Consider the following 23,584-nt stretch of genomic DNA (forward strand, 5'->3'; position numbering starts at 1 on the left):
GATCCGATCGTGCCACGGGGTAGCCCGTGAAGCCAGGACCGGGCAGAATCCGCTAGGGCCACGGGCAGATAGTTTGCCATAGCTTTGATGTCTCCTCCTGCTGCGCGAATTGCGAGACTGTAGACGGTGAGCCAAGTCTCAGGGTTAGTGGTGCCGTCATACTTCTCGATTCCAGTCGGCTTGAAGCCGGCTGGCCAATCCACTCGACGCAGGTCGCTTGTGAAGGCAGCAACTCCATCCACGTCGTCGTCGTAACGATCTGGTGAATGGTGGGGGATGTAGCCTCTTGCCGCACGGCGCTGATTGATAGTTTCGCGAAGATCGATGGGACGCCTGCGATGTGGGGAGCGGGGACATTCAGCTCGACGCTCCCTGTGTCGGTCAGGAGGCGAGTGAACGGATTGCTCGTCGTGATCCCTGCTCCTACGACTGGTTCCGGCGCCGACGACGCTGAGGCTCGGTTGGTGATAGTCTTGAGATTGAAGAGGCGGAACTCGGCTGCCAGTTGGCGTGCGGACACTCGCGGAGTTAACCGGGACCGAAGCTGCGATCATGGTCTTGGTCTGGTTCAAGATGTTGACGACGTGATTGGCCTGATTGAGTGCGTCTTCCTTGAGGAGGGTGTCGAGGAGGGTGATCGCTGCAACCACGTTCTGTTGGGGGGTGCGAAAAACCGCCGTCCCCTCGACATCTTGTTGCCCGATGAGTTCTCGTGCTCGTCGCCCGGCCTCCAAGCCTCCTTTGCAGCTCGCTCGCGCTCCTGTTGCTCACGCTGCAGCCGTTCTCGCTCTTGTGCTTGGCGCTCCTCCTCCAGTCGGCGACGTTTGGCTTCCTGTCGCACGCGTTGTTCTTCTTCTTCTCGGGCTTGACGCTGTTTTTCCGTCTCGTTGTCGGCCATGAAAATGCCGAAGTAGAGGGGGCGTGTAGTTATCTTCATAGCCTTCGTCGAAGTCGTCGAGGTTGCGGTAGTCGTAGCGGTAGCCGAAGTCGTCGTACTCTACGATCTCCGTTGGTCGTGAGTCGACACCGGGGGAGCTGAGGTAGCCGTCCAACTGTTTCGTCGAAACCGTGCCGAGAGGCTGGAGTATGACACCGACTTCCCTAGAGCTAGACTGGATCGGGGCCAGGGCGGATCCCGCCTAGACCTACGGGGAGATGACGCTCTTGTGGTGAAAACGACAGCCAAATCGTTGAGGAGTTTCATCAGGATTGGCGGATAGGCTCTATTGTCTTCATCGGGTCGTGTTGGAGTAGATTGGATCTCGTCCGAGTGGTTTGGGGCCAACTCGGTTGAGATGATCTTGGGGTAGATCTCGGCCAAGTTTGGGGTACGAACGGGGCGGAAACCTGGTCTCTTCCCGACTGGTTCGAATCCGAGTCAAGAAGAGAAATCTTGCCGAAGTCGTTGGTGAAGAAGTTGAGGCTGCCGAACCGGAACGCCTGCCCGGGAGGGAAGACGAAGTCGTCGATGCCGGAGACGAAACCCATCGCACTAATCGGCGAAGAACTTGACGCTACCCCTATCTGGCGCGCCAATTGTCGAAACAAGATTTTGGCAATACTAAAAGGGGGTGGCTATCAAGCTGGAAAAGTGGATGGGTTGAGAAACAAAGAATTTTATACTGGTTCAGGCCTTCTTAACAAGAAGTAATACCCTACTCCTGTCCGGGGATTGATTTGCCGAGTGTATTATTGATCGTATGATCTGGGAGCAGATCGTGCCCTAAGAGGCACCTGGACCCCTCCTTATATAGGGGAAGGGGTCCGTATTATAAAATACAGTCCATATCCCTAACGGAATAGGTAGTTACAGATAAGATTCAATCTTAACCGACTAAGATCCCGGGTATTTCCTTAACATACAAGTTTGGAATTTAACCCAAGTCCCTTTAAAGATATTCTATCTATACATGGCACCCCATACCCAGTCGGATTATAAATGCCGTGTTGGTATGGGGTATCCATAATCTCCACAAAATTGGAATAATGTGACGGAAAAGTTGAAAGTTTGTGTGTAGGAAAGTTTTGATGTGATGGAAAAGTTGAAAGTTTGGAACTAAACTCGGCCTATAATATATAGGACGATTCATTTTGCTTGAAGATTGGTGATCTACCGGTATATTTCCTCCGTACTAAAATAAACAATCCAGTATGAAGTATGATATATCAGAATCCTATTGTTACGAAATCCGGACAGTAGATCGTTATAATTGCCCAACCAAAAAAAAAAAGATCGTTATAATTGCCAGTACACGAAGGAATTATTACTATTGGGCCGATTGGGTCAATAAGCCCATGAGAGCCCACTGGGCCGGTGCTGCTGACGTCACGCCGAGCTACTTACCTCCGCGAGCGGCCACAACTCCGCTCCCCTCCCCCCTCTTCGCCTGAGTCGAGTCGCCTCCCCCACCGCCGGCCAACCATGCTGCCGCCGGCCGCCCGCCTCGCGGCCCGCCGCCTCCTAGGGCTCGCGACCTCCTCCGCCTCGGAATCGGCCGCGGCGCGACGCTTGTCCCGTTCTCCGGTCAGTGCCCCCCTCCCCCTCCTCCAAATGCCTCTGTATCTCCTCGCTGTTCGTCGGCGGAGCTTTGCCGTCCTGATCTCTCCCTCCGGGGGCAACGTCTCGTTGCAGATCTCCTACGCCGCCGCGGGCTGCTCCTCCAGGCTGTTCTCCACGGCGCTTAACTACGTACGTGAGGCGCCTCCCCCTTCCCTCGGATCCACCCCCTACCCTCTTCCCTGATCTGTCTGTTTTGTCTGAGGATGATAATGAGTCGGATTTGTGGGTTTGCTTGTTGTGCAGCACCTCGATTCGCCGGAAAACAACCCCGACATGCCGTGGGAGTTCACGGAGGCCAACATGAAGAAGGTGCTGTTGTTCGTCTCGTTCATTCATTTCCCTGTGATTTATGTTTTGGATTGGAACAGTGGCTGGTTTTGGAGTAGTTGTGGCAGAATTTGTTCAGTTTTGTTTTCGGATGTTCAGAAATGGCTGTTAGGGTACCATTTTATTCAGGACTATTAGATAATAATATAATCTTACGTTGGAACTGGTTGCTGGTTATTTGAGAAGGGGAAACGTTATCTGTCATGTAAAACCTTTAGAAATGTGCAAATCTGCAAATGTCCAAATGTAATAGAGACGTGGGGTATAGTGTTCTATTCCTTTGACATGGGATTTAGGTTTTGTGAATACGGTTTATATCAATTGTATCAGCTATTTTGGTTATCTGGCCTAAAATCTCTATTTCAATAACTAATTCAGGTTAATGAGATATTGTCTCACTATCCAAGCAACTACAAGCAGTCTGGTATTATTCCAATGCTTGATCTTGCCCAGCAGCAGCATGGTGGATGGGTGCCAGTTGCAGCAATGAATGCTGTAAGTCCCTTTTTTATGAGCTTTCGATGATCAACTGTTTTCCGCCTTTAATGTGCTATATCCTGTTTTCAATACTTCAATTTTCAGAAAGTGATGTACCTCAACATTTGTTAGTTGTTACAACCCACGTTAGCTATAGTTATATTGGACTTGCTTAGCAGACATTCATAAATCAAAACCTTATTGCACTGGCCTTGTTTCTGTTCACTTCTTCGTCCTACTGAAGATGGGTGACACTAGGAAATTAGGAGCCTTAATAGTAAGAGGCATTGGAGAATGGGGGTTGGCAATCACAAAAGAAAAAGTTCTTGTCAGCATATCAGTTGACATATTTATATAATTATAATTACAATTGAGTTAATCTCCTCAGGACTAGGACTATTACAATAACATTGCTACTGGGAGTGTTATAGCTTATGTTACATTTTAGATATTTTGTACATAGACCCAACCACCATTCCACCACCACTGTGCTCACAAAAAGCATTTCTGACAATACTATTTTCATGTCTTGGACTTTCAGATTGCTAAGATCGTTGAAGTTGCACCAATCAGAGTATATGAAGTTGCTACATTTTACACAATGTTTAACCGGACTAAGGTATCTTTGCATGACTTAGTATTTTGTACTTGTTAATCCCTCCACTAGCATCTTTTCACCCTATTTTGCCATGTAGGTGGGTAAATATCACCTTTTGGTGTGTGGAACCACACCTTGCATGATTCGTGGTTCACGTGAAATTGAAGAAGCCTTGTTAGAACATCTTGGAGTTAAACGGAATGGTTTGTATTATTCACATAACTTATCCTATCAACTAAGAATAACACTTCCTGATTTGTTACCACAAACGGTCTTCGAGCATGTGTTTCTCTTGCTATCTCTGTGATAGCATTAACATTTTTCTTTCATTTGCAGAGGTGACCAGTGATGGTTTATTTTCTGTTGGAGAAATGGAGTGCATGGTAACTTCGAGATCTATAATTTTCTGTCATTTTGGATGCTTGCAAATAGGTGTTCTAGTTGAGTTAAGTGTTTAACTATAGCCAATAGGAATGGTCTGTAGGATTTTGTCAGTGAATGATTCAGTACTCTAATGAAAAAACATAAGTACAAGGCAACTTTTTATTCAGCTTTCTGTTATATGTTCACAGGGCTGCTGTGTGAATGCTCCCATGATTGCTGTGGCCGATTATTCTAAAGGTTCAGAGGGTTACACATACAACTATTATGTAAGTATACACATTGATGCATCCGATTATCTATTGTTGATGACTTATGCTAGTACACGCGGTGGAAATTTTAGTAGAAACATCACAGCATTAGTAAGAATTAGCAGCTGGTGCCCACTCGTGTTAGTTCATGTTTATGCACAAAATGAAACATTGTCAACTGAAGAATATAAACTTGCATGTTATAGGATGCTGGGCCCCTGGGTTTCTATACTTCTTAGCAGGCGTCTTTGGAGAAATAATGCTAACATAGCTACATTTTTTTGCTAAACTTCCATGCTATAGCAGTACTGTGGCACTGAAAGCACTAATGCCAACAGAGTAACAAAAGACGAGTGGATAAAACTTAACAAAACCTGCCTGCCTTTTGCTGAGAGAGGAAGAAAAGACTTATTTGTGTACTGTAACTGAGCATTTCCATTTCCCCTTTTCAGGAGGACCTCACTCCTAAACGAGTTGTTGAGATCGTCGAGATGCTGAAAAGAGGAGAAACCCCTCCTGTAAGCTTTGCTCTTGAACGAAATAATTCTTTTGATATTTCTAGCGACAAGTTTTACTCAGTTTGATGTTATAGATATCAAGCCCCACCATTGGTTTAGGTTGCGAACTGATTTTGATGATTGTGATGATTTTTGCAGCGCGGCACACAACACCCAGAGCGGAAAAACTGTGGCCCTGCTGGAGGGAATACCACCTTGCACGGTGAGCCGAAACCTCCTCCGTGCAGGGATCTAGATGCTTGCTAGGTTTGCTTTGAATTACAGGCACACAAATAAGTTGGGCCACACTATGATTATATGGTGTGGAAACTGGAACAAAGCAAGGCGATGTGTTGTTTGTATTTTGATCTTGTTTTGTTTACCTCTGCCCGCATCTTTTTTCTCTCCTTTTGCACCATCAGAGAAATGGTACATTGATAATGACGATATGTTATTTTGTCAGCTGACATGAGGCGGCAGTGGTAAAAAGATTTGTATTCGTCTTTCGGCAAAGATAAAACTCTTGGACATTCTCTTTTTGGGCATTCCTTTTCAGCTTCTGATTAGTGATGAGTGCCCATTAAAGCACGACATCATCGCGTGTTACATTGCTAATCTAGCTGTTTGATCTTTTAGCAGCCGTTCATGATTTGATCATGAACATTACATTCTTCTCCAACTAAGTTACTCTAGAAAAGGTTAGGGCCTGTTCTTTGTCTGCTCGGATGATGGATTAAGTGTATGACAATTATTCAAGAACATGAACCGATGAATTAAATATTACAGGGTTGAAAGTTGTATTTTAAAAATGAAGTTCTAATATATGTTGATGAAGATTTTTTTAAAAAAAATTATAGCGTTTAAAAACTTGGAAGCGTCTCCTCGTAATCCATTACTCGTAAACAAAAAAAAGAATACGACCTAAACAGCTAAGGCCATGTTTAAATCCCACCCAAAAATTTGTTACCCCGTCACATTGAACGTTTGAACACCTGCATAAAGTATTAAATATAGGCTAAAAAATAACTAATTACACAGATTGCGACTAATTTGTGAGATGAATCTTTTAAGTCTAATTGCTCCATGATTAGATAATGTGGTGCTACGATAAACATTTGCTAATGACGGATTAATTAGGCTTAATAAATTCGTCTCGCGGTTTCCTGATAGATTCTGTAATTAGTTTTTTTATTAATACCCGAACACCCCATGCGACACTCTATGTACTACCCGATATAACACGCCAAAATTTACGACCCTGTATCAAAACCACCCCCTAAACGGCTAAACTAATTTCGGTGCTTTCTCTCAGGGACCATTTTGAATATTACGCGTTATTATTTGGACCTACCTGCAAATATCTCCTTGTCTTTCCGCCATCAGCTTTCCCCTCCTAAACCTCTCCCCATTCCCTCGCAAAACCCTCGTCTCCTCCACACTCTGCTCTTCTCGCAAACCCTAATCCCACGCGCGGCCACCTCCCATGGCGCGCTCGACCTCCCTCACCGAGGCGGAGGCGGGGATCACCTGCTTCGCCTCCTCCCTCCCGGGCTTCCGCGGCGTCCTCAAGCACCGCTACTCCGACTTCATCGTCCACGAGGTCGCCCGCGACGGCTCCGTCGCCCGCCTCACCTCCTTCGATCTCCCCGACGAGGTAAGCTTAGCCCTCTCGACCCCGATTCCGCGGCTCCCTCCCGGGATCCCCGATTTTTTTTCATCGCGCTAGCTCAGCTCCGCCGTGTATCGCAGTGCGTGGATGTGAGTGAGGAGGACAAGGCGGCGCCGTCCGCCGACGCGGACCACTCGCAGGCCCTCGAGTCGTTCCGTGCGCTCTGTGGCGATGCGGATTGCGACGCGTTGAAGGGGCTCCTCGAGAAGGCGTCCGCGGGGGCTGAGGCTGATGTATCGCCGGTTATTCTCTCGCCGGACGCCGATAAGGCTCATCGATCGGTTGGTTTGATCCCCCAGTTCCAGTTTCTGGTTGTTTATGTGGTTGAGATTGGTGGAAATGGTGTGATTTGGGCGTGTTTTTGGCTGTAGGAGGTGCATAATTTCTTCAAGAGGAGCTTCAAGTTTTTGGTCACCGACACGGTCGAACACAATGATGGAGTTCAGAGATGCATTAGGGTGCGGCTGGGATCAGGAGCTAGGGGAGGGCGGGGTGGCGGTGGGAGAAGTGGTGGTGGGAGGGGAAGGAAGAGGAAGAACATGGGTGGTTCTGATTGGAGAGATGACAGGCCATTTGATAGCAGAGGATCAACTAGCTGGCCAAATCATGTTGGGAAGTTCCTAAGGTGGTGGAATTCAGCTTGAATTGATAGTTTCTATTGGCCTGGTATCTTTAGCTGGCCTTTGTACTCGAATGTGTTCATCTGACTTGCTGTGTATTTTACTTGGCTAAACTTAATAAAAAACATCTAATCTATGTGTATAAATTTGTATAAGAAATATTATGTTTTTGCTTCGTCTAATTTTGCTGTTAATTAGCGTTATAACCGGAGTTGTCATTCTGGTGTGCTGACCAGGTTTCACCTTTGCAAAGAGAACAAGGACACACAAGAAGCGTTAGGAGTAATTGGGAAAATGTTAGGACTTCAGGTATACCTCGGTTGCTAACTCATAACATTGTGTTCTTGTTTCTACTGAATGCTTTGATTCTTCTTTTTTACCTTCCTTCGCATTCCTAGTTGATTTCTATACCTTTTGCAATTTGCAGTCACGTTCATTCGGGTTTGCAGGGACAAAAGATAAACGTGCTGTTACAACACAACAGGTACTTATTCCTCATGTGCATACCATCTCACTCAATTTTCTTTACATAAATCGTGTTTTTGTACAATTTGTTTAAAAGTTCGCATACAAGTATGCAAGAAATACTGGTATAATTTTAATTAAGGCATAATTTATGGTATTATGATGTTACAACCAGATGAGATAAGTGAAGCTGCTCTGGTTTGGAATACTACATGTAGTATTGTCTTGGCAAAGGAGTTTTGTGAAATGAAACTACAAGATCATTTTTCTTTAACTAGTACCGTTCATAGTTTTTAGTCTTTTCACCTTTAGTTTGTATTGCTTGGCTTTGTTCTCATCTCTAGCCTACCCAGCTTGGTTGAGATTAAAGGCTGGTGTTGTTGCTGTATTTTGCATAGTGATTTTTAGTCTATTTGACAGATTTGTTTATGTTATCTCACTCCTTTTTCATGGTTGTGATCCTCTGCATGTAATTACGTTTTCTTGCAATGGTTACTTTTCTGATTGTTTTCCCCTGGTTAGGTGACTGTTTTCAAGATATCAGCCAACAGATTGGCTGCACTTAATAATCGACTATTTGGAATTAAAGTTGGAAACTTTAGGTAGGTGATAAAATGCATTATCCTCTTTGTTGATATCATTGCAATGTAATTATTCTAAATACTAATTATTTTTGCATTCCTTTCTAGTTATGTGAAGGAGGGACTTGTTCTTGGTCAACTAATGGGAAATCGATTTACAATTACTCTGAGGTACTTGTTTTTTATTTCTCCTTTTAGTTTAATGTAAAAAACTAAAAATGTTCTCTAGTGCTCTAAAAAATGATTTGCACTAATCTTAGAGCTCATGGAGGGCCTGATTTGCAGCTACATATTACTTCACTACAAACAGTACTATATTTCACATGCACCAAACCTCTTCTTTTCTTGGTTCAAGAAAACCAAACAAATGGAGAGCTGATATTTTCCTGCATTTCTTCAGGGGTGTTGTTGCAGAATCAGAAGACATAATAAAGGCTTCTGTGGAGGGCTTAGGAAAGAATGGATTTATCAACTACTATGGGTTGCAGGTATGAAGCCAGAACCTTTTCGTTATGCTTCAAAACCTAACTGGTACGTGTTTACTTTTGAAGCTCATCAAGTTCATCTTTTTTGTTGGTTAGCGTTTTGGAAGTGGTTCAGTACCTACTCACCTTGTTGGAGCTGCTTTGCTTAGAGGAGAGTGGAGAAGTTCTGTAAATTTGATTCTTGATCCAAGGGAAGGAGATATCCTTGATTTATTTTATCCAATCAGCAGTTGCATACTTGGATATATAGCTGTGCCAACTTTTGTTCAACATAACTTAATACTCCGAACAGAGAGATGACATAAGGGAGATGCGTGAACATTACAAGGAGCATGGTGATATTGATATGGCACTAAGGAACTTCCCTCGACATCTTGTAGCCGAGAAGGCTATTGTAAGTGTAGTTCTTTTCCTTCATTACTTAACCTGGAATTATTTAAAACATTGGCTTTTTAGTTTTTATTCAAGTTATGTAATGTAGATCACATTATTTGGGGAAGTTAAACTGATATTCTTTCATGCATTGTTTCCAGCTTCAATGTTTGAAGAAATGCCCTGGTAACTATCTGCAAGCATTAAAGAGTATACCAAGAACATTACGAATGATGTATGTTGTTTAACTTTCTTCGTCTTTTCATGTTTCTTTACATTGATGGGTTAGTCAATTTCTGTTACCTCAAAAGCTAAGTAGATTTTATAATATACAAAATTGTATTGGAATTATTATAGACATTAGTCATGAACAGTAGTAGATCTGTTATATGTACCTGTTTTTAAAATTGTTCTCTGCTGCTCAATATACATACCGTTTGATATATTCAAGCTTTTCTGTTACCCTTTTTCTCTGTTCTGTTTTGTTGACCAATTTATTAATTCTCATATTTTGCTTATGCGTCTTTCTTATTTGCTGTTGCCTCTTTTATGAAGGTACGTTCATAGTTACCAAAGTTACCTCTGGAACCATGCTGCCAGTGCCAGAGTTGAAAAATATGGTCAGTGCACTTCATCCTTCTACAGCTACTCAGTTTTAGTTGAATCATGATGCAGTTTGATAATTTTCTGATAACGGCTAACCTTGACCTTTTTCTTCAGGCGTGTTACCTTTTGTAGTTTTATATGGTGAACTTCTCTTTTCCCATTCCTCCTTATGCTAACTGGTGTACTTGACAGGCATTTCGCAGGCTGTAGAAGGTGACTTAGTTTATAGCAAAGAGCCCCCTCCTGGAGAAGCAACTTCAGTTGATACTTCAGAACCTTGCGATGACCAAATAAATTCATCTGATATTGATCTATGTTCTGAGACACTTCCAGAAGAAACAATCCAGTCTGTGAAGGTCTGTAATTTGCAGCAAACAATGCGGTGTACATGCTCATGCACAAAAAGTTCCTAATCATGCACTGTCATTTCTCGTGTAGATAGTTGATTCTGAAGATTTATTGAAGGGTGTCTACACATTTGAAGATGTTGTCCTTCCTTTGCCTGGGTATTTACCATTCCACATCCATAACTTCAATTTTCATATTGAATCACATTGAGAAATATATATGGTGTGCTTATTTCTGTAAACATGCAGTTCGCAAGCATTATTTCCTGGAAACGGAATTGCTGACATTTATCATGAATTGGCTAAAAAGGTGCTACTATCCTACAAAATTTATTTTATAGTTTATTCAGAAGTACTTCCTTTGCTTTGCCAGGAACTTGTGCATTCTTGAATTTCCTCTATAACCCTTCTGTTGCTAAACGCAAAAAAGAAAAACACATATTGTAGGTTATTGGTTGCTAGATATGTTTACTGTGAAATGTGTTTAGTTTCCCTTTTCTTTTTGTGGATAAACGATACTTCTGTAATGTCACAGGTTTAATTGGCTAATATATTATGAATGAATTACACAATATTTTTTAAAGTGAAAGATTAAATCCAAGAAATAGGAATCATATTGTTGATTTGCTTTCATGTCTCAGGATGGCATTAGCTTGACAGAGAATGCACATGGTGTCAAGTAAGTTTCTTTATTTTACTGTAAAGATCAAAGGCACCTCTAAAAGTCAATACTTAGTATATGTGCTATGACAAGCTTTATATCTTTTTGTTCTGATATCCTACTATATTCTCATTCTGTTGTATATATTACCTTGGCTTGCATATTTCAATTTGCTACTTTATACCCTAACTTCTATGCTATATGATACAAACTCCATTTTTAAGGGAGTTTTCAATTACAAGCATGAAAGGAGGTTATCGGCGGGTGTTCCAGCGGCCTATTGATTTTGAGTGGTATGCCTTATCCCATTGACTTTTCACTTCATTAGATGACCAAAATCATCACCTTTTCTTTCGTATAAATTCTAGCCCTGTTCCACTAAAAAATGCTTTGGTGTGACTGTAGGGAACTCATGACTTATACAGATGACACAGCATCTTTAGCAGAAACTGATTTGGATGTTCTGTCCAGAAACAAACCTACAAAAGCCAAGGAAGTAAATGAGACTATATCTAGCGCGATTTCAAATGCTCAATCACATGATTCCAAGGTGGCAGGACCATTGGATAGCTCTATGCCAGGTAGTGAAACTGGCTTAGTAGAGGAAAAGTCTGTCGGTAGCTCAGATATGTTAGCAAGGAAATTGGCCATAAAATTAGCATTTACTCTACCAGCATCCTCCTATGCTACAATGGCTATTAGGGAGTTGCTGAAGACTTCAACCTCGGTATGTTTCTCAACTAATATTATATTACTATTCTTTTACTAGAATTTAAATGATGTTAAATGGACTCTGTTTATGGTGTTATGCATAGTTAAGAATGCATGCCTACTTGAGAATTCAAATACATTTAATTATGGCAGTTGCCCAACAGTATTGTTAATATTTTAGGACGTCAGGAGAAAATATTGCTGAATATTTCAATATATATGCTATTGCTCTAACATGTTAACAAATAACAACATTCATTTCATAATTACCTTCTGCTCGTCTGCAGGTCACGTATCAGAAAACACTCGATTGTTAATTTTGTTATTGACATCAATTCTTTATGGGGAATCTTCCAAGCCGCATCTTAGAGGAGTTGACATAGTTAAGCAACATGAGTTGGTATGGTGTTTGAATTGTGTTTGTGTAATTTTTATCGCGTGGCACTAAGTTATTAACTTATAAATCCTGATCTGATTATTGCAGTATTGCATTTAACAGCCCAAATGAATCGGCATTGAGATATACCATGCTGCTCGGCCTGCTCCCGTTCGGTGCATACTGAATTGCTGATGCACGTTTGTGCTATTGTGGGGGTTAAAAACTTGTTTTGCCACTAGAATATGTGGCATGCCATAATATTGTATGAACTTTTGTAACCAAACAGGGATATTAAAGTTGAGAACCCTTGCGAGGTTTCCTTCTTGTCTGGGTTTTGAATTTTTATATGCTGTGTTTGTTGATCGGAGCTCAATTATCGTAATATCGGGCAACAAAATCAGTTTGAATTTGTGTCTTGCACATGCGGCCGGCTGGCAACTGGACGGCAGCTGGGCTGCACATTTGACGCAGCCTGACGGTGATGAGCAGCTGGGCGGCTGACTTGAGGCTGCAACACGACACGACGCCTGGTCCAGTGTGGTACCCCAATTCCACTAGCCCTATCTGGAATACGAAAACGGCAGCACCTCCTCGAACATAAGGGTTGGTAGAATAAGCCTACAACAACTGGTGCTCACAGTGAGCCCCAGAGGGGTTTATACCTTGGAAGTACAAGAAAATAATTGATGTATGGCAACCAAATACAACCACAACACACAGATGTACACCCTGTAGGTGCATAACTCATTTATTATTATAACCGGTTACCAAAGTTCGCATCTGCTGCTAGCTCTCTACAAAGAAAAGATGACGGAAATTTGGGATACAACTCAGTATACAAGAAGAGCCTAAGATCCTGCACATTTTCAACCGACCAGCAGGACATGCATAGCCTAAATGGATTGATGATCCAATGGTGTCTCCAATCTCAGCCTCCAAAACAACACTAAGGTGACAAATGGCATGCCCTAAGTCAGGTTCTGGATCTTGCGTTTCAGCCACAGGGCCCGGACGTCACCGTTAAGCGAGATGAATATTTCCCGGTTCCCCGCCTGGAGGAACACATCGGGGGCAACCGATTTCTCCACCTGAGATAGCTCGGCCATGCCGTTGAGGATCTGGACGCATCTCGATATGCTGTAGCTGTCCTCTGGCTTGGCCAACTGCCAGTCGTGATTCGAGTTCTTGTACTCCCCTGAGTCGTCGATCACCCGGTCGTTGCTCTGCCTCTTGGAGCAATGCCATGAGCGGGGCTGCCACTGCGATATCGCCTGCGGGAACATGTGTGTATCTCTGTTCGTGGCTCTGATATGCGGGGGAGTTTGCTGGAAGGAGGACTCTTTTGAGATTGGTGACTGCAGGCGAGGTGAACGTTCCACGATAAAGTCTTGTTCATCCTCACTGTGGTCCAGGTCTGCGCCAGTGTATAAAAAGCGCTTACTTTCTTCTGCCATTATGCCTTCTGCGCAAGGGAAGGGGTATTAATCAGTATACAGGTCCAGACATTCCGATCCATTAAGATAAGGGATGATTAGAAACTCAAGAATTGTTTGCAAAAATATATATGAGAAATCAGAAGCATATCTTTAGTACCATTTTTCCCGAAAGGATTCCTGCAGTCCTCACATCGGCAAAACAAAGAGCAACCAGTCCCATCCTGTACATAAGAATTTAGTTGAGAATATTTTTCACCAAATGTTTAGCAGAGAGCTTGAATTAAGACCAAACCTGGTAGCAATCACAGTATTTCTTTAGGCAACTTGATTTCTTGCAATTGCAACCTCGCCTAGGCGGAGTTGAAGAAGAAGAATGATGAGCATCTTCCTGTAAATGAGAACACATTGAAATTACTACTACAAACCAAAGGAAAGATCAAATACTGTAGCACCAGCTTTTTCAGTTAAGAAAACAACCACAGCTTCCGCATTTGCCTCAGATCTTCGATTAATTTTCAGTGACATCCGTTTCTGCCGTGAAAGAAGCACCTTGCGAGTGGTCTGAACTGTTTCTGCATATAAGGCCTTGTTGAAGCATGGTTGGCATCCACACTTTTCAGAACAATAACCTCCACCAGCAAAGCATGGGCAATAGCTGCATAAGCAAACGCTTCAATATCAGTCTTAGTTCATGAAAGCACAAGCAACCAAACAGACATAGAGATCCAAATCAATTTAAACTTATCATATATTCGTACTGATGGCGTTTTGCTATCCATAATATTTGCAGTAGGAAGAAAAACAGCTTCTTGATAACATAGAAGAACTATGGCTTCCATAGTAGCTTTTGTAGGCTGATCGCAAAGTTGTAAGCTTTCCGCCATTAGTTGCACATATCAAAGGAGTACTAGAGGTAACATACAATGGGAAATCATACTAATAATCAAAAGGTATAAACATATAATATTATAACAGAGCATGGGATTCCAATTATTTATTCAATTTAAACACATTACACACCACATGGAGCACTCAAATTACACATACTAAGAGAATAGAACCGCAATCCATTCAAATAGCTGTACTATAGAACCCAACAACAAAGGGGTTTTTGAACTACGAGCAATATATCTAGTCAGAGGGGATCATACCCGTAAAACGTCGCGCAAATCCCTATCTCTATTATCCACTAACCAAAATGGATGCACATAGCTGCGAAAATCGCATGGTACCAAACATTTCCATTTCCTCTCCCCTTTTTTTCACTAAAATGTCTAAACCTTCCCAGAATCGTATGAAACAGAGAACTACAAAAATCAAAAAGGATCAGAGGTTTCTTACAGCTTCAAGCATCTCGACTTCTTGCAGGCGCAATGCTTGCACCCGTTCCCATCCGCGCTCTCCTCCACCTTCTGCCTGCGTTTACAAGAAACCCCACACGCACACACCCGAATCAGATCACCCGGAAAACCCCCCCGGGAGGCGCCCGAATCAATCAAAAAAGAAACCGAAGCGCCCTCCAACTCGGGGGCTACGGATCCTCACCGCTTGGGGGTGGGAGTGAGCGCCAGCTGGTTCATGCTACAGGGCTCCGCCTCTGCCACCACCACGGCCACCGGCTGCGGGGGCAGGGGCTCCACGGCGGCCGCCGCCGGTGGTAGCGGCGGGGGCGGAGGGGGCGGGACCGGCACCTGCACCGGCGGCGGCGGTGGCGCCGCCGCCACCGGAGACGGCGGCTTGACGGAGATCGGGGTGGCCTCCATGGCGAGGGAGGGCGAAGAAGGGGAGAGACAAGAGAAGGGAGAGGGTGGGCGCACGGGTCCGGGGTGAGAGGAGAGGAGGTCTTTAGACTGGTTTGTGGGGCCCACTTGCAGGATCTCTCTCTCTCTCTCCTTGTGGGGTTTGTTTCTTGGTTTTTGGTGTTTTCTTGGAAAAAGCTCCTTGGTTTCAGTTTGCTTTTTTAAAAAAAATAAGCTTTGGATTTCAGTTTGCCTCTTTTTTTTTAATCTTTGGATGTGCCATGTGTCATGGTAGGGGTTTGATTTGGGAGGTTTTGAAATTTTTGTGGATTTGTGATGTTTTGGTGGGGGTACGTTTTGATATTTTTGGAGGGGTTTTAAGGATGTGTTTTGGTGTGAGAATAAGTAGGATATACGATTTTAGGGTGATAATACATAGGACGGTGCGAGAATAGAGATGGATTTTACTGTTTGAGATGTTCTAGATAAGATATTTAATTTATTGCTAAAAGGGGAGCTATTCCATTACAGGTAGTGAGGATAATTTGAAGGTTTTTGCAGTTTTAGGTGGTGTTTTTTTAATATATATATATATATATATATATATATATATATATATATATATATATATATATATATATATATATATATATATATATATATATATATATAATTTGTTTCTAAAGAGAGGCTATTCAACTATTGCTAGGATATGTATAGTCTCCCTTTATAATATTGTTCCATTTGACTAAAGACGTTCTTATCCCATATCTCACCCTTTTGGCTTGAGGACATTTCATATACTACTAATTAGCGTGTTGAACTTTGTACCGTCAATTTGCCTTTAATACATGGCAGGACTACCAATTCAAATTGGCACAATTTGCTACATCGGTAGTACTTACTGTGCGAGATATTTTTTGATGTATGACTTGTCTTCCTTTACCGTTTATAACATACAACTTTCCTCAAGTTTTATAGTATTTTAAAATTATAAAACAAGTCTCACAACTAAAAAGAAGAAACTAGCTGAAAAGTGCTTGCTCATCGGACAAGTGTTTCTTGTACTGCAGTAAGAAGAAAGTAGCGTGTGTGTCATCACGTTACTTCGTTTTTTTAGAAGAAAAAGGGTATCATAAAGTATGGCGCGTTACTCCTTTTCTTTAAAAGCTTTTTAACCGAGCATGAAACGTAGCTTATAATGCACGGCAATCTCAAATTCGCCACCTCATAAAACTCTTTGTTTTGATATCTAAACGAAGAAAACCGCACTAGTTGAAAGCTTTTTTGCACTTAACGCATAGCCCATCAGAGAAGCGTTTCAAAAGAAAAAAGATACGGCAACAACTCAACTAAACAGTGGTGAACACCACCACTAACGTCTCTACCTACAATTGAGCTATAAAAAATTACAGTTTGAACTAAGGATCCCTTAATTTGTATGGAAAACACAGAAAATTTAGAAGATTACAACCTTACAAAGAAAGATTTCTAGAAGGGCCTTTTTTTAGAATTGAATCATTTCCTTTCCTATAAAAATCTTATTAAAAATACATGGTGGTGTTTGAATCTCCTAAAGATGAAGATGAAGATGAAGATAAAGATTAAGTATTTCACACAAAACGAGGTGATAATAACGTGTGGCTAATTTGGTTTTAATTATTACAAACTTGAAAAATAGATTAATATGATATTTTAGACCAACTTTTATATATAAAGTTTTCGCACGAGACACACCGTTTAGCAGTTTGAAAAGCGTGCCACGAGTATCCAAAAATTCCATTGCAGTCTATCACTCTCATTTTACTCTTAGTCCTACTAAGATTTTAGGAGAAACGTCCAAGGGTCTTCCGGCTAGCTTCACAAAGTAGTGGGCTAGACGACCTGGGTTCAAATACTCACCCCTTCTAACTATTTGATATTATGTCATTCCCTAATATTTGTGTTTTTTTACTGAGATTTTAGAGGAAAGTTAACAAAAGCTTCAACCTCTTGAAAAATTCCATTGCAGTCTATCACTCTCATTTTACTCTTAGATGATTGTTCTACTAAGATTTTAGATAAAAGTTAACAAAAGCTTCAACCTCTTGAAAGTTACATTGCAGTCTATCACTCTCATTTTACTCTTAAATGATTGTTCTCATTTTACTCTTAGATGATTGTTCGTGTATTTTTCCTGTATTTTACAATTCTTTGTTTTGAATTTGCATTCTTTCCTGTATTTTGCAATATTTTTGGGCTTGCATTCATGTTAAAATCCTATATTTTTTTGTTATTTCTTTGATTTATTTTAATCATTCCTGTGAAATTGAACTCTTTGACTTCAGCCTCAAATAGTCTATTTCAATACAAATGGAGGAATCCGCATCAATACTTATTTCGCGAACGCAAATGCGCATCAATACCAATCGATGACCTTTGTCAGTTTAAGAGAAACATTGTGCCCAATACTTCCTCCATTCAGCATGAAGGAAAAAAAATACTTTAAATGCCCCTTACGAGGGTACGCTAACTATTGATTGACTGAATTGACATAAATTTCAGCAAAATTAATATTACTACTTCCTCCATTCAGCATGAAGAAAAAAAATACTTTAAATGCCGATATCCCACTGAAAACCAGGCCCTCAATGTTAGCCGAGTGTTTGCATCAAGCCCATCATATATATTTGCAAATATCAATTAACATCAGCACATGCTCCCAAAACATTTCGTTCATGTCTTTAAGCCCATTTGCTTCATGACGCTCTGCAACGGATTAACACCACCGATCTGATTCAACAATTGCTTAGGGATGAGATTGTTAATGGTGTTCAGCGTGTCCTTGTTGTTCATAACATTCCTGTCCATATTCTTGGGCAACTTCTTCTTCAACTTGCTACACACCTTGGCGATTCTCTTGTACTCTTCCAGCATGTCGGTCACATCTTTCATGGTCCTGCCAGATCCTCGAGCGACCCGTTTAATTCGTGATTCACTCATCAGCTTTGGGTTTGTGCTATCAAGCTCTGAAAATTAAGGAGCTAAATAAGTTTCAAGAAAGCAATCTCCATTCAAAGAAGAACAAAAATGCCTATAATAGCTCACCTGCATTTGTCATAGAATCCATAATAGTCATGTACCGCTTAATCTTTGCTTGGCTTTCCTTGTCATGTCCTTTTGGCATCAGTTCAGACCTAAATCCAGGTATCATAGATAAAACCTGCAAGAAAGAATTACACAATGCATGATTAAATTCGTAAAAAAAGATTTCCTTATGTTGCATTGGCTTTCAGTGTTGATATCTCGATGAAATACTCCAATAAAAACAAGATTAAATACTGAAAATAAATCTAACCTGTCCAATAGGACCCATGTTAAGAAGATTCTGGAACAGCTCGTAGAATACTCTGAGAGTAAAGGTTCCTTCTATCAGTCTCTGCATAAGCTCAGGTTGTTGATCAGCAGGCATAGCATCTTTGATCTTGTTCACTAAGCCAGACAAGTCTCCCATTCCTGACAGTTAGAGAAGTTATGTAAGCTCGATAGAATAGCAAAAGGTTACAGATTATACCCAATATGTTTTTACTAACCTAACAGACGACTAACAAATGGTTTCACATCGAAAACCTCAAAATCCTGCATGTGTTCTCCAGTTCCAATAAATACAACAGGGCTCTTTGTAGCTGCAACCCTGGAAAAGAAAAAAAAATGTCAAAACAGGCTCCTTATAAAATTTTCACTGATTTACTCAAGGATATCCGCCTTTTTGCTATAATTAAGAAATCCTAAGAGTAATAATTTAATAATTAATAAACATAAAATAGCAGGAGGTGGTTTATGTAGGAAATACTAACGCGCTAAGTGCACCGCCTCCTTTGGCATGACCATCCAATTTCGTAACAATCACAGCACCAACAGAAGCACTCTGTTTAAATGCTTGCGCCTGATCAAACGCTGCCTGACCAATGCTACCATCCATCACGAATATCACAAGGTCAGGTTTCTGCACACAGAAACACAAGTTAAATTCTCAGTAACAACAGTGGAATGTGCCTTGATCAAAAGATCTTTGCCAATGGTTGTGCCAATGTAAATACCGTTGCTTCTGCAACTTGACGCATTTCTTCGAAGAGTGCAGCCTCTTGCTTGTGGCGCCCGCTAGTATCAACAATGATGAGATCAGACTTCTCCTTCCTGAACCTCTCCACACCCTCAACAGCAATTTTCACTGGGTCTGATTCCATGTAGCTGCAATGACAAACAGTTTTCTTTAATGTCAATTTTAGCAAAGTACTTTTTTATACTAATATGTAAAGGTGTGGATGTAGAGAACCAACCTTCCATAGTAAGGAATCTTGGCCTTTGTAGCATTCTGTTTTAACTGATCAAAGGCACCAGCTCTGAATGTATCAGCACAAACCAATGAAGGTTTAAAGCCCTTCAGCTGATGATAGTGAGCATATTTGGTACAGGTAGTGGTTTTCCCAGAACCTACAGCAACATAACATTATGAAGTGAGCAGCGAACATTAAATTTATATTGCAACCCAAGAAAGAGGCAGACAATAGATTATTCTAAGGAGCAGGTGCAATAGAAGGCAAAACAAAACTAGCAGGAACTTAAAGGAGGAAATGGCACTAATCCTTAAGACAATGGGTCTAGCATCTACAACCAGCAGGGTACCACAAATTTCCCTGAGATGTGACCTCTATCTGACAATGTAATACTAGAATCTGAAGTTTGTTGACTTCAAGAATTAATTAATTCACAAGAAGGGGAAAAAAGATTGAGAATCGTCCGTTGTCGTCTGGCTATGGATACTTTTCCAACATGGAGAAAAGTAATCATCATCAGAAAGAAAAAATAACTTTACATAGTTTTACTCACCAAAGGCCTAATAAATTCAGCAGAATTCAATTAGAGGAGTTACAAACAAACCTATCAGCAGATAGCTACTAGTTTATAACACTAAAACCTAGCAGGTGCTAGGTAAAATTAAAACGGGAGGCCCTGTTCTAATCTTCAACTCCAAACAACAAACAACTTTCTCGTTTTCCGTTAGCATATTTCCTAAACTGCTAAATGGTGTTTTTTGAAAAAAAAAATATACGTAGAAGTTTCTTTAAAAATAAATCATTTTTCCAAGTTTAGCTAATACTTAATCAATCATATGGTAATGAGTTTTATTATTTCACGTGCGCCGAAAATCCCAACAGACGAACGGGCCTACCTTGCAAGCCGACGAACATGACCACACTGGGCTTCCCCTTGGTGGGGGTGAAGGACGGCTTCCCCGGATCAAGCATGTTGCAGAGCTCCGCGAAGACGGCCTACATACAAGACGATATATATCAGCAAAATTCGTTCAATTGCCAGCTGATTTTGACGAGGGAGCCTAGCTTATAGCTAGCTCATCGATGGATCGATGGATGGATCTCTGCATATCTGACTGACCTGCTGTATGATGCGGCGCTTGTTGGTGCCGGCGGGGAGGGCGTCGAGGTTGACGGCCCTCCGGATGTTGGCGCGCATGTCGGAGACCATCCTGATCTGCACGTCGGACTGCAGGAGCGCGCGCGCGATCTCGTGGAGGCAGTCGGCGAACGCCTTGTCGTCGATCACCGTCGCGTTGCTCATCTGCGCCAGCGCGCGGGAGATGCTCCCGCCCAGCTGCGCGAGCACCATCTCCACCGATCGATCGGCGCTCCGGCGTGCGGCGATCTTCGGCGGCGGGATGGATAACGTGTCGTGTCGTGCTCGTGCTCGTGGCGCGGCGGCTGCCCAGATTTGTGGAGTGTTTATCTCCGTGATCGTTATTAGTATAGCTTATATATATATGGACAGGGTTTGGTGTAAATCGGAATCCGGATATGAATCGAAGAGGTGTTACAAAAACTGGGCTGAAAATTGAAACTTAGGCGGAATCCATCTATCGATCTATCCGTCTGTCTCTTTCTGGGGGCGATTTTTCGTCTCGTCCGACTTCCGCGCTCGCGTAGATCGCTCACGTTTCCAAGTTTCCGTCGTGGCGTTTGTCCCGTCCGGCTCGATCCTTCGCCACACGCCCACGCACACCCACACGTGCCCAGGCTTGACAGTTAAGGGGCCCGTGTTGATGTCTTCTGTACACTTGTGTGCGTCCCTCGGACCTTTTGGTCCTGTTTGGGGAGCTTGTCCCAGCTGCAGCTTTTTCTAAAAGCTGTTTCTGCTAGAAGCTGCCCCAAACAGTCCACAGCTTCTGAGAATCTGTAGTTACAGATTCTAAAAAAATGAACTAAGAAGCCAGAAGCTGGAGAAGCTGGGTTTCAGAGCTTTTCCAGATTCTCAGAAGCTGGTTACCAAACAGTTACTTCTCAGAATCTAAAGCTCCCCCAACTAGGCCCTTTGTTTGGTCCTTGTCCATCCTACTAAATGGGCCTTCATCGTATATATATGGTCCAGGCTAGGGAAATAAGTTTAGTTTAGTTCCCTCATCTTGACACCAAGTTTAAAATTCGTCACCGCATCGCAATATCAGGTATAGCCCGTCTTCAAACTCATAAAACCGTGTCAACTTTCGTCCAACTCCTAAAGCAGTATGTCTCTCGGTTTCATCTAACATAGAGCTTTGACTCCCGTCAGCTGTGTTGAGTCGGTGTGGGACCCATGCGGACCCCACATGTTAGCAACAACTCTTTCTTCATCCACTCTCCCCTATCTCCCCTCTCTTCTCATCATCAGCAGGTCAGGAGGTAGGCCGCAAACAGTGTGGATAGAGGTAGCGATCGAGAAGGTGAAGGGTGGCCCGACACGACGAGAGAGCTCTGTGTGGGTCTCACCTAGTCAGTGTTAGCCATGAGATCCACCAACTTCGTGTGGCCAATGGGGAGAGGGGCAGGCGTCGGCGAGTAGAACGGCGGCCTGACACGACAAGAGAGCTTTGTGTCGGCCTCGCCCAATTGACGTCAGTCGCAAGCTCCTCCAACTCTGTGCAATTAATGGGGAGAAGGGCAGCCGCTGGTGGGCCTCCTCGCCTCCCAACGGCGATAGCCGGCCAACCACCAAATCTAAGCGTTAGGCGGCAACGCCAATGTGAAGAAGTCGACCAAAGGTGACCCGACTGCTCGCGAGGCTATGATGGCACGTCGTGACCTTCGGCGGTGACAGCCTCGGCGGGATCCCCATCCCCCCTCCTCCTCCTCCTCCACTGATGCTGGCGCCCTCCATCCGCGCCTGCACGATCATCCCGTTCAACTACACCTCCCACCCACTCTGTCTCATCCCTAGCCACTGAGACAAGGGGCAAAGAAAGGGTAAAGAGAAAGAGAGAGAGAGAGAGAGAGAGAGAATGAGAGGATGTGTCACTAATATGTGGGATCCACCAATTTTTATTTTATATTTTGTACTGAATTGTTCTGACATATGGATTCTATGCAGATTAAGCTGCCACGTCAGCCGAAACTGGGCACTATAATGTCCTATGATCTTAGGTACATCGAGTTTACAAGTCCGGAACATGCTATACTATGTTTTTTTACGCTGATACGGAGTACTTTGTAAGTTTGTATTGTTGTTTAGGGATGAATTTCAATCTCCGAGTCAAGATGAGAGACCTAAAGCGGACTTATTGCCCAGCGTTGGGTGCTCATCGAGACGCCTGTGCAAACTGGTCAGGAATAAGTTCACTTCATGACCCTCAAAAGTGATCGGATTCTAATTCATGACCCCAAACCGCAAAACCAGATATCTTGACCCCTAAACTTTGAAATCCCGGGCAACCCGACTCCCATGGCAGTTTTGCGAGCGGTTTTCACTGACGTGGCAGTTGGACCCTGTCAACATCGCTGACGTGTCGTTTGAAGATGGGTCAACAAAGTCGAGTCACCGTATGCGTTACACTTCCATGTGGGCCCGGTTTTCGCTGAGTTGGATCTGGTAGGTATATCCCCGCCCAGTGTAAATCCCGGGTGTATTGACGAGCGAAACCCTAGAGCGCGCTGTGAGTCGTGAGGAGGAGGCGAAGAAGGGCGACGCGGGGGGTGGCGCAGCGGTGGAGGGCGACGCAGCGGGCAGAGCGGCGGTGGTGGCCAGCTCGGTCGTCGTTTCTGGCGGGCAAAGCTGGATCTGTGCTCGAGCTGAGGTTAGTTAATCCTCATTGAACCGTCGTCTTCCCGGGTGGATTAGGGTTAGTTGTGTCGATTTGGGTGCTGATTTGAAAATGCGGTGCATGTATACTATTGTTGTTGGATTTGGAGGAGGCTTAGCATATTTTAATAAGGGAATCAGTAGATCAGGTGGATTTGGGCATACTATATTGGGTGGTTGCTTTAGATCAGGTGGATTTGGGCATATTATATTGGGTGGTTGCTTTGGATCTGCGGAATGGTGATTTGAATAGCATGGTTGACACTATTTTTATGTTGCAAATTGCATGTAGGGTTTGTGAGGAGTATTTGGCATC

At 42.9% G+C, this 23,584-nt stretch overlaps 4 protein-coding genes across 5 annotated transcripts; 2 read left to right on the forward strand and 2 right to left on the reverse strand.

The window, feature by feature from the left end:
• Window positions 1-2,371: 2,371 nt before the first annotated feature.
• LOC4339271 (NADH dehydrogenase [ubiquinone] flavoprotein 2, mitochondrial) lies at window positions 2,372-5,636 on the forward strand. Its single transcript, XM_015782046.3, has 10 exons — window positions 2,372-2,524; window positions 2,633-2,689; window positions 2,804-2,869; window positions 3,266-3,382; window positions 3,906-3,983; window positions 4,060-4,165; window positions 4,299-4,345; window positions 4,535-4,612; window positions 5,047-5,112; window positions 5,251-5,636. The coding sequence occupies exons 1-10, from the start codon at window positions 2,423-2,425 to the stop codon at window positions 5,356-5,358; spliced, it is 825 nt and encodes a 274-aa protein (XP_015637532.1). The 5' UTR covers window positions 2,372-2,422; the 3' UTR covers window positions 5,359-5,636.
• Window positions 5,637-6,517: 881 nt separating this feature from the next.
• Window positions 6,518-12,311, forward strand: LOC9272465 (multisubstrate pseudouridine synthase 7). Its single transcript, XM_015784723.3, has 20 exons — window positions 6,518-6,745; window positions 6,841-7,041; window positions 7,132-7,385; window positions 7,617-7,689; window positions 7,808-7,864; window positions 8,368-8,447; window positions 8,535-8,597; window positions 8,827-8,914; window positions 9,008-9,110; window positions 9,202-9,305; window positions 9,445-9,518; window positions 9,839-9,903; window positions 10,082-10,245; window positions 10,328-10,395; window positions 10,486-10,546; window positions 10,878-10,915; window positions 11,122-11,190; window positions 11,303-11,624; window positions 11,896-12,008; window positions 12,093-12,311. The coding sequence occupies exons 1-19, from the start codon at window positions 6,575-6,577 to the stop codon at window positions 11,923-11,925; spliced, it is 2,085 nt and encodes a 694-aa protein (XP_015640209.1). The 5' UTR covers window positions 6,518-6,574; the 3' UTR covers window positions 11,926-12,008; window positions 12,093-12,311.
• A 399-nt stretch (window positions 12,312-12,710) lies between these two features.
• Window positions 12,711-15,240, reverse strand: LOC4339273 (protein tesmin/TSO1-like CXC 3). 2 transcript variants are annotated; one of them, XM_015784726.3, is made up of 6 exons: window positions 14,969-15,240; window positions 14,765-14,839; window positions 13,904-14,078; window positions 13,716-13,811; window positions 13,581-13,644; window positions 12,711-13,449 (listed from the first exon to the last, which is right to left on the reverse strand). In XM_015784726.3, the coding sequence occupies exons 1-6, from the start codon at window positions 15,184-15,186 to the stop codon at window positions 12,956-12,958; spliced, it is 1,122 nt and encodes a 373-aa protein (XP_015640212.1). In that variant the 5' UTR covers window positions 15,187-15,240; the 3' UTR covers window positions 12,711-12,955. The 2 variants fall into 2 exon arrangements, with proteins under 2 accessions (XP_015640212.1, XP_015640211.1); XM_015784725.3 differs by having other exon boundaries at window positions 13,901-14,078.
• Window positions 15,241-17,515: 2,275 nt separating this feature from the next.
• Window positions 17,516-20,950, reverse strand: LOC4339274 (signal recognition particle subunit SRP54 2). The gene is made up of 9 exons (XM_015782337.3): window positions 20,599-20,950; window positions 20,375-20,474; window positions 19,482-19,635; window positions 19,242-19,392; window positions 18,999-19,147; window positions 18,735-18,835; window positions 18,500-18,657; window positions 18,250-18,364; window positions 17,516-18,170 (listed from the first exon to the last, which is right to left on the reverse strand). Exons 1-9 carry the CDS (start codon window positions 20,827-20,829, stop codon window positions 17,878-17,880), a joined length of 1,452 nt encoding a protein of 483 aa, XP_015637823.1. The 5' UTR covers window positions 20,830-20,950; the 3' UTR covers window positions 17,516-17,877.
• Between the last annotated feature and the right edge of the window lie 2,634 nt (window positions 20,951-23,584).

The sequence above is a fragment of the Oryza sativa genome, chromosome 5, assembly GCF_034140825.1.
Source record: "Oryza sativa Japonica Group chromosome 5, ASM3414082v1".
NCBI lineage: Eukaryota > Viridiplantae > Streptophyta > Magnoliopsida > Poales > Poaceae > Oryza > Oryza sativa.